Below are 13,759 nucleotides of genomic sequence, written 5' to 3' on the forward strand. Positions count from 1 at the left end.
CTTACAAAGTATGCAAGTAGAGGATACTGACTTAAAGTTCAAAGTAACGTACGTGTGTGTGTGTGGGGGGGGGTGTACTCACCTATTTGTGGTTGCAGGGGTCGAGACTCGGCTCCTGGTCCGGTCTCTTCACTGGTAGCTACTAGATCCTCTCTCTCCCTGCTCCATGAGCTTAATCATACCTCGTCTTAAAAACTATGTATGGTTCCTGCCTGCACTACATCACTTGCTAGACTATTCCACTTCCTGATAAGTATGACTGAAGAAATACTTCCTAACATCCCTTTGACTCGTCTGAGTCTTCAACTTCCAATTGTAACCCATTGTGTCTTGTGTCCCCTCTCTGGAACATCCTGTCTCTGTCCACTTTATCTGCTCCTGGCAGTATATGTCGTTATCATGTCTCCCTAAACCCTCCTGTCCTCCAGTGTCGTCAGGCAGATTTCCCTTAACCTTTCTTCGTAGGTGTGTGTGTTTGTGTTTGTGTGTGTGTGTGTGTGTGTGTGTGTGTGTGTGTGTGTGTGTGTGTGTGTGTGAGTGAGTGAGTGAGTGAGTGAGTGAGTGAGTGAGTGAGTGAGTGAGAGAGAGAGAGAGAGAGAGAGAGAGAGAGAGAGAGAGAGAGAGAGAGAGAGAGAGAGAGAGAGAGCAAGTGTGAAACCTTGAGTTCTCTCTCACGCCCACATGCCGTCATCAAAGAGCTTCGGTGGCCTTTGACATGTAATGCGTGACCTCTGACCACGGGGGGTTAAAAGGATGAATGCCATGTCTGCTTCCATCGACGGTGGGAGAGAGAGAGAGAGAGAATTAATGATATATTCACTGTTTCTATCCCATGCCTGTCACTTTTCGCCACTTCAAAACAAAAACTAAAAGGAGAATATTGATTTATCAAAACCCTCAGTAACGCAGCATCGACCTAAGAATTAATACCTCGCAGATTCAAACTCCCAACTGCGTGGAATCTATAATCAGTTCCATAGAAGCTATAACCAATAGGAAACTCAGCTACGTAATAGTTTATCAGAAGTGGTAATTAAATTTTTGATGGAATGATTCTAAGTTGTGACTTACCTGGGAGGGCGGCGGTGGCGGGAAGCAGCATCACCGGCAGCACCGCCTGCAGCACCGCCAGCAAGAATCCCCTCATCAGGTCTGGTGCTCCGGGCTAAGATGAAGCTAGTCTAGGAGGTTCTAAGGTGTTCAAGTGAACCTTACGTGCTGGCAGGTGCAAGGAACCTGCTCCCTCTCTCTCGACCTGTGGGGAAGAGAGAAAAAACATTAGTAATCTCTGAGACAAACGTGTTTTTAATTACGTGTGTAGTGCTGAGTAATGTAAAGATTGCTGAGGCTTCGGGCTACAGGAGCCATCACCACTACCACCACAACCACCACTGCTGCTGCAGCCCGGAGCCATCACCACTACCACCACAACCACCACTGCTGCTGCAGCCCGGAGCCATCACCACTACCACCACAACCACCACTGCTGCAGCAGCCCGGAGCCATCACCACTACCACCACAACCACCATTGCTGCAGATCGGAGCCATCACCACTACCACCACAACCACCACTGCTGCAGCCCGGAGCCATCACCACTACCACCACAACCACCACTGCAGCAGCCCAGAGCCATCACCACTACCACCACAACCACCACTGCTGCAGCCTGGAGCCATCACCACTACCACCACAACCACCACTGCTGCCGCAGCCCGGAGCCATCACCACTACCACCACTGCTGCAGCCCGGAGCCATCACCACCACCACCACAACCACCACTGCTGCTGCAGCCCAGAGCCATCACCACTACCACCACAACCACCACTGCTGCAGCCCGGAGCCATCACCACCACCACCACAACCACCACTGCTGCTGCAGCCCAGAGCCATCACCACTACCACCACAACCACCACTGCTGCTGCAGCCCGGAGCCATCACCACTACCACCACAACCACCACTGCTGCCGCAGCCCGGAGCCATCACCACTACCACCACTGCTGCAGCCCGGAGCCATCACCACCACCACCACAACCACCACTGCTGCAGCCCGGAGCCATCACCACTACCACCACAATCACCACTGCTGCAGCATGGAGCCATCACCACTACCACCACAACCACCACTGCTGCAGACCGGAGCCATCACCACTACCACCACAACCACCACTGCTGCAGCCCGGAGCCATCACCACTACCACCACTGCTGCAGCCCGGAGCCATCACCACTACCACCACTGCTGCAGCCCGGAGCCATCACCCCTACCACTACAACCACCACTGCTGCTGCCCGGAGCCATCACCACTACCACCACAACCACCACTGCTGCTGCAGCCCAGAGCCATCACCACCACCACGACAACCACCACTGCTGCAGCCCGGAGCCATCACCACTACCACCACAACCACCACTGCTGCTGCAGCCCGGAGCCATCACCACTACCACCACAACCACCACTGCTGCTGCTGCAGCCCGGAGCCATCACCACAACCACCACTGCTGCAGCCCGGAGCCATCACCACTACCACCACAACCACCACTGCTGCCGCAACCCGGAGCCATCACCACTCCCACCACTGCTGCAACCCGGAGCCATCACCACTACAACCACAACTGCTGCAACCCGGAGCCATCACCACCACCACAACCACCACTGCTGCCGCAACCCGGAGCCATCACCACTACCACCACTGCTGCAACCCGGAGCCATCACCACTACCACCACTGCTGCCGCAACCCGGAGTCGTCATCACTACCACCACAACCACCACTGCTGCAGCCCGGAGCCATCACCACTACCACCACTGCCGCAACCCGGAGCCATCACCACTACCACCACTACCACCACTGCTGCCGCAACCCGGAGTCGTCATCACTACCACCACAACCACCACTGCTGCAGCCCGGAGCCATCACCACTACCACCACAACCACCACTGCTGCAGCCCGGAGTCATCACCACTACCACCACTGCTGCAACCCGGAGTCATCACCACTACCACCACAACCACCACTGCTGCTGCAGCCCGGAGCCATCACCACTACCACCACAACCACCACTGCAGCAGCCCAGAGCCATCACCACTACCACCACTGCTGCAACCCGGAGTCATCACCACTACCACCACAACCACAACTGCTGCAGCCCAGAGCCATCACCACTACCACAACCACCACTGCTGCAGCCCGGAGCTATCACCACTACAACCACAACCACCACTGCTGCAGCCCCGAGCCATCACCACTACCACCACAACCACCACTGCTGCCGCAACCCGGAGTCATCACCACAACCACCACTGCTGCAGCCCGGAGCCATCACCACTACCACCACAACCACCACTGCTGCAGCCCGGAGCCATCACCACTACCACCACAACCACCACTGCTGCAGCCAGGAGCCATCACCACAACCACCACTGCTGCAGCCCGGAGCCATCACTACAACCACAACTGCTGCAGCCCGGAGCCATCACCACTACCACCACAACCACCACTGCTGCTGCCCGGAGCTATCACCACTACAACCACAACTGCTGCAGCCCAGAGCCATCACCACTACCACCACAACCATCACTGCTGCAGCCCGGAGCCATCACCACTACCACCACAACCACCACTGCTGCAGCCCGGAGCCATCACCACTACCACCACTGCTGCAGCCCGGAGCCATCACCACTACCACCACAACCACCACTGCTGCAGCCCGGAGCCATCACCACTACTACCACAACCACCACTGCTGCAGCCCTGAGCCATCACCACTACCACCACAACCACCACTGCTGCAGCCCGGGGCCATCACCACTACAACCACAACTGCTGCAGCCCGGGGCCATCACCACTACAACCACAACTGCTGCAGCCCGGGGCCATCACCACTACAACCACAACTGCTGCAGCCTGGAGCAATCACCACTACAACCACAACTGCTGCAGCCTGGAGCCATCACCACTACCACCACAACCACAACTGCTGCAGCCCGGGGCCATCACCACTACAACCACAACTGCTGCAGCTCGGAGCCATCACCACTACTACCACAACCACCACTGCTGCAGCCTGGAGCCATCACCACTACGACCACAACCACAACTGCTGCAGCCCGGGGCCATCACCACTACAACCACAACTGCTGCAGCTCGGAGCCATCACCACTACTACCACAACCACCACTGCTGCAGCCCGGAGCCATCACCACTACCACCACAACCACCGCTGCTGCAGCCCGGGGCCATCACCACTACAACCACAACCACCCAACCACCGCTGCTGCAGCCCGGGGCCATCACCACTACAACCACAACCACCACTGCTGCAGCCCGGAGCCATCACCACTACTACCACAACCACAACTGTTGCCACAAGTTACACCAACACCAATATTACGACCATCATAATACCAGTTCCACAACTACTAGAATTACGACCATTATCGCTACCACCAAGTGATCGTGGTGATGGAATACCATAACCATTAATATTACTACAATTATCATTACTACCGCCACTACCAGTCCCACAGTTTCCAATATTGGTATCATTACCAACACCAGCCACTGTCTACTGTCACGGAATATATTCGATAAAGCTTCTTGATTGTTATGCACCTTCGACAAGCAACTACTGATAGGTGTCCTCAACTTCTCCAGGTGTCCTATTACCCCAAGGGTCTTCACCCACCCCCAGTTGTCTTCAATCACCCCCAGGTGTCTTCAGCAACCCGTCCTCAACTTTCTCCGACGTGTCCTCAATTACCCGAGGTATCCTCAACTACACCCAGATATCCTCAGCTACCCCAGGCATCCTCAGCTACCCCAGGTATGTTCAACTACACCCAGATATCATCAGCTACCCCAGGCATCCTCAGCTACCCTAGGCATCCTCAGCTACCCCAGGCATCCTCAGCTACCCCAGGCATCCTCAGCTACCCCAAGCATCCTCAACTACCCCTGGTGTCCTCAACTACCCCCAGGTGTCCTCAACTACCCCCAGGTATCCTCAACTACCCCCAGGTATCCTCAACTACCCCCAGGTGTCCTCAACTACCCCCAGGTGTCCTCAACTACCCCCAGGTGTCCTCAACTAACCCCAGGTGTCCTCAACTACCCCCAGCTGTCCTCAACTACCCCCAGGTGTCCTCAACTACCCCCAGGTATCCTCAACTACCCCCAGGTGTCCTCAACTACCCCCAGGTGACCTCAACTATCCCAGGCATCCTCAACTACCCCTAGGTTTAACCTATTAATCAGTTCAAGGTACACTATTATAACACTGTACCTGCTATTACTGATCTTCCTATATCAGAGAAGACTAAGTCACACTGCCTGACATCTCTAGAGGTACAGAGATGCGTTTGGAAAATTCAGTGACATTGCAACATCTAGATAACTTTCAAACTATGATTGGCAAGGCAACGTACCAGATTGCACAATTGCTGCTAGCAATTTAAGTACCTGATACATAGCATGTAATATGCTAAACGTACAGATAACCTTACTTAAATGTTGTACAGTCATTAGAAATAAATTAATAATAGTCCCAGAGAGACTATGTGGCATGCCAAGATCCTAGCTTCAAATAATATATAAAATGTTTACCCTATACATCAAAATTTAAAAGCAAATTATTCTCTCAATTACAACTTGTTTTATATAAAAACGAACTTGAAAGCACAAAAGAAACTCATCCTGCTCCAGTGAGTTGACGGATAATAATTGCAGTGTGTTTGAAGTTAGGAACAGGCTAGATGCTAGAAAGTAATCAATTGGTTGATTAGCATTTTCTAGTAGGCAATTATACAATACTTATAATTATTATAATACGTAGTGGCAGTGTAGCAGTGCTAAGGTGTTGTGGTGTGATAGTGTAATGCAGCAGTGGGGCAGTGTAGTGAGGTAGTGCTGTAGTGTCTTAATGCTAAAGTGTAGAAGTATGTATGTACTTTTCCAGTGTGGTAGTATTGCAGTGTGGTAATAAGGTGTTACAGTGGTTGGCAGTGGCAGTGTGGTAATGGCAGTAATGACAGTGTGGTAATGGCAGTATAATAGTGGTAGTTTTCAGAGGTCGGTGCTCACGAGAGGTTGTTACCCGTCATGAGCTAGTGAATATTTTAACAAGATTTCTGTCTAATATTTTACAAGCGTAAGTTGCAACGTCGCTGACAGGTAGAACTATGTAACTAGGAGACTTTCCTTCAACTGGATTGTTGTTAATCTTGTTAATCTTGTTAAGAATGTGTGTTGTACTCTTCTTGCAATCACGTATAAAGTGCAACAAACTGAATATGTGATGTACATTCTTCCTCTAGGAACTGCGGACTGGAAATTGAGAGCTCTCAGAAAGAAGCCTTTAAATACCCTTCTGAGTTCTGGCGTCAAGGTGAGAGAAGTGTAGAGGATTCTTGTAGGTTGGTTTTAGGTAGCCTTTAAAAGAGAATTTTCAGCAGTGAGTAGGAGAAAGTTTAGAGAAGGTAATTGGTTGTCGTCGTCCTCCTCTAGTGTAAATTTAATTGTAGGTTCCAGAGTGTTGATGTTGTTGAGGATGTCATGTACTTTTAGACTTTTGGGTACAATCACAAAAATATCATCCACGTAACGCATCCATGTAACTGATTTAGGCATTTTGAATCCGTCTGGATTCTAGGCCCTCCATTTATAATTTGCGTAGAACTGCATTGAAGGGAGAGCCCATGGCTAGCCCAAACAGTTGTTTATACTTGTCTTCAAATCTAAAACAGATATAATGAACACACAGTTCGGCAAGGCTCACAAAATCCTGATTCATAACTAATCATCTTGCGAAGATCAATGGCTTGATCAACTGGAATATTTCTAAATTAAGGCATTGACGTCGAAAACTGCAAGCTAATCACTAACGTCGAGATCACCTGAACACTTCAGGTGAGCCTGACTAATAGTACCCCAAAGTTTCGATAAATATTGCACCAAAACTAATGCCGGCTTTTCCGGGGCACTGCCAATACCAGATGTAAAGGGTCTTATAGGTACATTTGATTTGTAAGTCTTCGGCAATCCCTAAAGTCCTGCTAATCTGGGGTTGGTAGGGACACGGTGCAGGAGCCTCTCGCCTTCTGATTTTCTGAATATACTGCGTGTCTTACTAAGAAAGCAATCTGTTTCTGGAACCTACATTAAATTCACACTAGAAGACCTGGCTGGGCGCTGACATGGCAAGACATGTGGCGGGCTAGCTGCGGGATTTTCAAGGATAACTCCTGATCAAAGAGGCTGACCAGGTCAAGAGTGAACACTACTGTGTGAATTCTTTGCGAAGCTTCCAGTGCAACGAGAAGACAGTCTAGTGCATTGTTTCAACCTAAATAATGGAAGTGTTATGCAGTTTGTGAAGATTGACGAGTGGTGGTAATGTGGAAGATGGCCAGTAGGGGTGGTGGAGAATAAGGCCCACACTGAGTGCTGACAGAGATTATCGTATATACAAACCTCAAAAAGTTTTTATAAAAACATCTACCCCCAGCACAATGCGCCATGTTTCCAGTTAACTTAGAAATGATTACGTGTCGATGCATGGAATAATTATAGGCATATGTTATGGAAAAACAATGTGGGATTTATGTTAACGAGGGAGTGACCAGTCAGTGCCGCCTCCGCCACGTCACGGGAGAGGGGAAAGAGGCGCGGTGTGTAGGTGAAGATGAGGGAACACACTGTGGGAATCAGTTAATTTTATGTAAGACAGTGTGAACAATATATAATGTGCAAGTCCATGTGTACTCTGTACCGTGCTACCAGTACCGTGTACCGTGCTACCAGAACTCTGTGCCGTGCTACCAGAACTCTGTACCGTGCTACCAGTACCGTGTACCGTGCTACCAGAACTCTGTGCCGTGCTACCAGTACTATGTACCGTGCTACCAGTACTGTGTACCGTGCTACCAGTAATGTGTACCGTGCTGGTTCCAGTACTGTGTACCGTGCTATTAGTAATGTGTATCGCGCTACCAGTACTGTGTACTGTGCTACCAGTACTGTGTACCGTGCTGCTACCAGTACTGTATACCGTGCTATCAGTACTGTGTACCATGCTACCAGTACTGTGTACCGTGCTGCTTCCAGTACTGTGTACCATGCTACCAGTACTGTGTACCGTGCTACCAGTACTGTGTACCGTGCTACCAGTACTGTGTACTGTGCTGCTTCCAGTACTGTGTACCATGCTACCAGTACTCTGTACCGTGCTGCTTCCAGTACTGTGTACCGTGCTGCTACCAGTACTGTGTACCGTGCTGTTACCAGTACTGTGTAGCGTGCTGCTTCCAGTACTGTGTACCATGCTACCAGTACTGTGTACCGTGCTACCAGTACCGTGCTGCCACTATTGTGTACCGTGCTATCAGTACCGTATACCGTGCTGCTGCTGTTGTGCTCACGTGTTTACCTTGTGTCTGGTAACTCACTGGAACAAGAAAGCTCTGGTTGGAGAAATTATCATGTGGAGTTAATAGGTGTAATTATTATTTTCAGGATGATAACGAGACCCGCGAATGATTACCGAGTACTAGGAAACAGGTTGTTTGGTTGTGGTTGACGTGGTTGTGGGTACTGGCTTGTGCTGTGAGCCTGGTTGTCTTTATTCAGTTAGGGTTGATTGCTTAATTAAGATTGCTGTGAGAATCGTTGTTTTGGTGGTGTGGTTGTGGTAGTTTTCGTGAGCAATGTGTGTGTGTGTGTGTGTGTGTGTGTGTGTGTGTGTGTGTGTGTTACCATTTTGTCCTAGGCACATGTCGATTAGACACTAGGCCTGTAGTATGTGTGTGTGTGTGTGTGTGTGTGTGTGTGCGTGCGTGCGTGCGTGTGTGTGTGTGTGTGTGTGTGTGTGTGTGTGTGTGTGTGTGTGATAAATGGTTTTCAAAACCGACAAGTCGAAGAACTTATGCAACATATGGGAATCTTTCTTGAAGAAACGTTTCGTCACACAGTGACTTCATCAGTCCAACACAAAGCAGGAAGGCATAAGGAGAGGAGGAGTTTGAGGTAATCAGTCCGTCAGCCTGGAATCGATGTGTTCAGCCCATCACTCTTGTAGGAAGTACAGCATAGGGCTTGAGCGGTGGTTTATATACTTGTCCAACCTTTGGACGAAGACCTACTTACACTAGTGGAAGGTCCCACTGTGATCCCGCCTCCTCCTGCTTCAACTCACTTGACTGTTCTCTGCCCTAAGCTGTACTTCCTACAAGAATGATGGACTGAACACATCAATTCCAGGCTGAGGGACTGATTACCTTGAACTCCTCCTCTCATACCTTATTGTTTTGTATTGGACTGATGAAGCCACTGTCTGGCGAAACATTTCAAGAAAGATTTCCATACGTTGCGTAAGTGTGTGTGATAGTGGGTGTGACTATAGCCTGACCTCATGCAAGGCTTTAAGGGTAGAAATCCCCAAACCAGTCACCGGTCTTAGCACTTACTGCGTTCTTTTTTTCTCATGTCCAGGAACTCTGTAAACCTCAAGTTCCACCACATTTGTCACTCTTATTTGCAAATTTTATTCTAGTTTCTTTGTCATCACTTTGTGATTTTTTGGTAACTTATTTTGCGTTGAACATCATATCCTCACCAAACCATACCCCGGTCGGGATTGAACCCGCGGCCGGGGTATGGTTTGTTTGCAATCGTGTCATTACGATTTCGTGAGTCATCATATCCTCCATAAACACCTTTTAATATCTAAGAATACACAAGAGATTAAAAGTAGAGGAATGCGGCAGGAGGCCTACTGGCCCATACTAGGCAAGTTCTTCTAAAAAAAACAATAACCATCCACCTGACTAAACTTTCCCCAAAACTACCCAGGAATTTGCTGCAGGTATTGATTAAATCCAGATTTTTGCTTAGCAGATTACAATGGGCTTAGGGAACATCTTTCACCTGTGGACTGGAGTTTACCTGGAGAGAGTTCCGGGGGTCAACGCCCCCGCGGCCCGGTCTGTGACCAGGCCTCCTGGTGGATCAGAGCCTGATCAACCAGGCTGTTGCTGCTGGCTGCACGCAAACCAACGTACGAGCCACAGCCCGGCTGATCAGGAACTGACTTTAGGTGCTTGTCCAGTGCCAGCTTGAAGACTGCCAGGGGTCTGTTGGTAATCCCCCTTATGTATGCTGGGACTGAGGTAACAATACGACAGCTTTCTAAACACTATACATGCTGTTCAAAGAACATTTATTCCGTATAAAGAAATAAGATCGAATAAATAGACAAGTATCTTTTAGGGCAGAAGAAAGGAATTTATAGATGTATGAAAAGAGGGTCATCTTATGAACCAATATATTGACATTAAGCGGTAGGTTAAAAGAGATGAGAACAACTAAACGGGTTTAGGAAATTAAAGTTGCTAGGGATTCGAAAACTAACCTGAAAGGTTTTCAGGAATATAGAACGAAATTTAGGGAAAAATTAGGTCCACTTAAAACTAACTCTGGACACTTTGCTAACACAATGAAATGTGCTAGATTTTTAATAGTTATTTTTCTCTCGGTTTTCACATTGGAAGACCCTAACAATATCCCAATAATTAATTTTTGCGTGCCTGAAGAAGAGAAATTATGTAATGTCACAATCACCGGAGATATGGTAATCAAACAGGTTGACAGATTAAACCAAAATAAATCCCTGGACCTTGATGAAATTTTTTTCAAGGGTTCTTGAAGAGTACAACTGGAAACTTTGTGAACCATTAACTTTTATAATATATATCTTCTAACAGGTGTAGTGTCTGATATGTGGAAGATGTCTAATGTAATTTCTATTTTTAAAGCAGGAGACAAGCCGTTACCCTCAAATTACAGCCCAATTAGCCTAACCTCAATTGTAGGCAAATTATTAGAGTCAATTATAGCTGATATTATAAGAAGCCATCTTAATAAGCATAATTTGGTTAATGATACTCAACATGGATTCACGAGGGGTCGTTCCTGTATTTTAGTAAATCTTTTGATAAAGTGCGACACCAAAGACTGTTAAAGAAAGTGGCAGCTTATGGTACTGGGGAAAAAAGTGGAAAAAGTCCTATCATTTATGCGCAGTGCGTGCGCATAAATGGGGTAAAATCTGAGTGGGTATCTGCAACAAGTGGCGTTCCACAGGGATCAGTTTTAGGCCCATTGTGGTTTTTAATATACACCATGACACGAAAACAGGAAGGATAATTAGTTCAGAGGAAGATGTAACCGAGCTTCATGAGGGTTTAGACAAACTCTTGTCTTGGTCGGAAAAGTAGCAGATGAAGTTTACTACAAATAAATGTAAAATCCTAAAGATCGGGAATGTAGAGAACCCTAGCGCTTATAATCTATATAATGAAGAACTTGGCCAAACTGAATGCGTAAAAGACTTAGTTATAAGAAGTAACCTGAAAGGAACACAGAAGTGCCTAAGCGTACACAATAAAACGGATTACTGGGATTTATATCAAGTATAAGCAACAGGAGTCCAGAGGTTATGCTAACGCGCTACACATCATTAGTAAGGCCTCACATTATGCAGCTCAGTTCTGGTCTCCATATCACAGAACTGATATAAATTCGTTATAGAACATTCAAAGAATGACAAAATTAATCGTTGCATAATGAATCTTCCGTACTAAGAGAGAGTGAAATCACGTGAATAATAAGACATAGAATGAGGGGAGACATGACTGAAATGTTTGAAGTGGTAGATGGAAGATTCTGAGGATATCCCTTCGGGAAAAAACTCGAAATAATTGATTCAGAACTTCATCTGCTGCTACGACTATGGTATCTGAAGTTCCCAGAATAATATCCGCGATTCAATCAATATGTCGTAGTTCTGGATTTCTCCTATTTTTATCCTTCAAAATTCACTTTACTCTGAAAACTTTAATAAAAGATTCAATTTTGCGACTCGCGATGCAGCCGATGCAGCTTCTAGCCAGTGACTCACAAGACTGGTACGAGAAGCGAGTCACTTTGCTGTAATATCTGCCACAATGGGATGGCGGGAAGCAGTGTTGGTAGCCGTGTCGAAGATGGTAACCTAATAGTTATCTTGTGTTCTCACAGGTATCATAAGATAACATCGCCAGTATCCTAAGATAACATCCAAGGTATCCAAGATAACCTAACATATATCCCAAGGAAATGATAACCTCACGGGCATCCCTGGATGACATTCTCGTATATATCTTGAGTTGATAACCTCGCGGGAGGTTATCGCCGGGTGGAAGAGGGAGGAGAGAGGCAAGGAGTAACAGAGATACTAGAGGGAGGAGGAATGGGAGAGAGGTGGGAAGGAAGGAAGCGAGAAGGAGGAATGATAATGCAGATAAGGGTGATTCGATGTGTGTGATCTCAGGAGCAATCGTGGTAATGGAATGATTCTTGATCCTCTGAGAATGGTCTCTCTCATCTCTCAGAAAGTGGATCCGATCCCAAGCAAGTGTCTCATAGAAAGAAAGATCACTTGCTTACAAACACACGCACAAACACAAACACACGCACAAACACACGCACACACACAAACACACGCACAAACACAAACACACAAATACACACAAACACACACAAACACAAACACACACAAACACACACAAACACACACAAACACACACACAAACACACAAACACACAAACACACACAAACACACACACACAAACACACACAAACACACACACACACACAAACACACACACACACACACACACAAACACACACACAGGAAAATTGGCGAGACATGGAAAATTAAATATTCTCAGTGAGGAAGCAACGAAAATATTTAAGAAAGCAAGAAATAAAGCAGGACGGAAAACTGACTGAAACGGAAGAACACTAACTGAAAGAAAAGATGAAAAAAACTGATGTAGTTTCTGGAGAAAATGAGAGAGAGGATTCAGAGATAATGAAGGCAAAGTTAGGAGGAGAATCAGAAAGGTGTGTGCAAAAGATGATAGCAAAATAAGAGAAACAACGAGGCAACTAGTCACAAAACAGTGCCATCTGGAGGCAAAAGCAATGGGAGGAAGAGAGAGAGAGGTCACTGATGATCTGGGGATTCAAGGTGGATGATGATAGGTCAGGAAGAGGAAGATGGGAGGAGGAAGAGATTATAAGAATCATTTTAAAGGAGCAAAGGAGTTCGAAAAAAAATATTTTTTTTGACAAAAGGTGTTCACAAATGACAATAATAATAATAATAATAATAATTATTATTATTATTATTATGGGGAATCGCTAAACCTGTAGGATTATAAAGTGCCTGTGGGGGGGGGGGAAGGGGATGGAAGGTATTCAGGCTTAGAGAACTGGAGCACAGATCCAATTCCCTAGATCAAGAGCCCTTCACCAGCATCAAGGAACCTCCCTTGAGGGGTCACAAAGGAGAAACTGTTCTTAGAAAGTAGGGAAAAATATCACTATGTATGACCTGCCCCTTAAGAATTTAGATCATATTTTTTTTTTTTTTAATTTAATACTACTACTACTACTTCTACTAATAATAATACAATAATAATAATAATAATAATAAGTATACCTGGTTAAATAAAAAAAAAGGCACAATACCGTGACTGGAACAATACACAAATAACCCGTACATAGAAGAGAAGCTTACGACGACGTTTCGGTCCGACTTGGATCATTTACAAAGTCACACTAACGAAAAGGAGAGCAGGATGGGTATATATAGGCAGGAGGTGGTAGTGGCAGTAGTGGAGGGAAGTAAGTAGTAGTGGGGAGGTAGTAAGAGTAGG

The 13,759-nt window shown here is 46.9% G+C and overlaps 1 protein-coding gene across 2 annotated transcripts in view; it reads right to left on the reverse strand.

Moving 5' to 3' along the window:
• LOC128704430 (uncharacterized) overlaps nucleotides 1–13,759 on the reverse strand; it is an 877,988-nt gene that overhangs the window by 485,620 nt on the left and 378,609 nt on the right. For both annotated transcript variants that reach the window (XM_070102913.1, XM_070102912.1), the window contains one exon: nucleotides 1,072–1,255. In XM_070102913.1, coding sequence (XP_069959014.1) covers nucleotides 1,072–1,147 — 76 coding nt within the window. In that variant the 5' untranslated portion in view covers nucleotides 1,148–1,255. The remainder of the gene's footprint in view (nucleotides 1–1,071; nucleotides 1,256–13,759) is intronic.

The sequence above is a fragment of the Cherax quadricarinatus genome, chromosome 84 (assembly GCF_038502225.1).
Source record: "Cherax quadricarinatus isolate ZL_2023a chromosome 84, ASM3850222v1, whole genome shotgun sequence".
NCBI classification, from domain to species: domain Eukaryota; kingdom Metazoa; phylum Arthropoda; class Malacostraca; order Decapoda; family Parastacidae; genus Cherax; species Cherax quadricarinatus.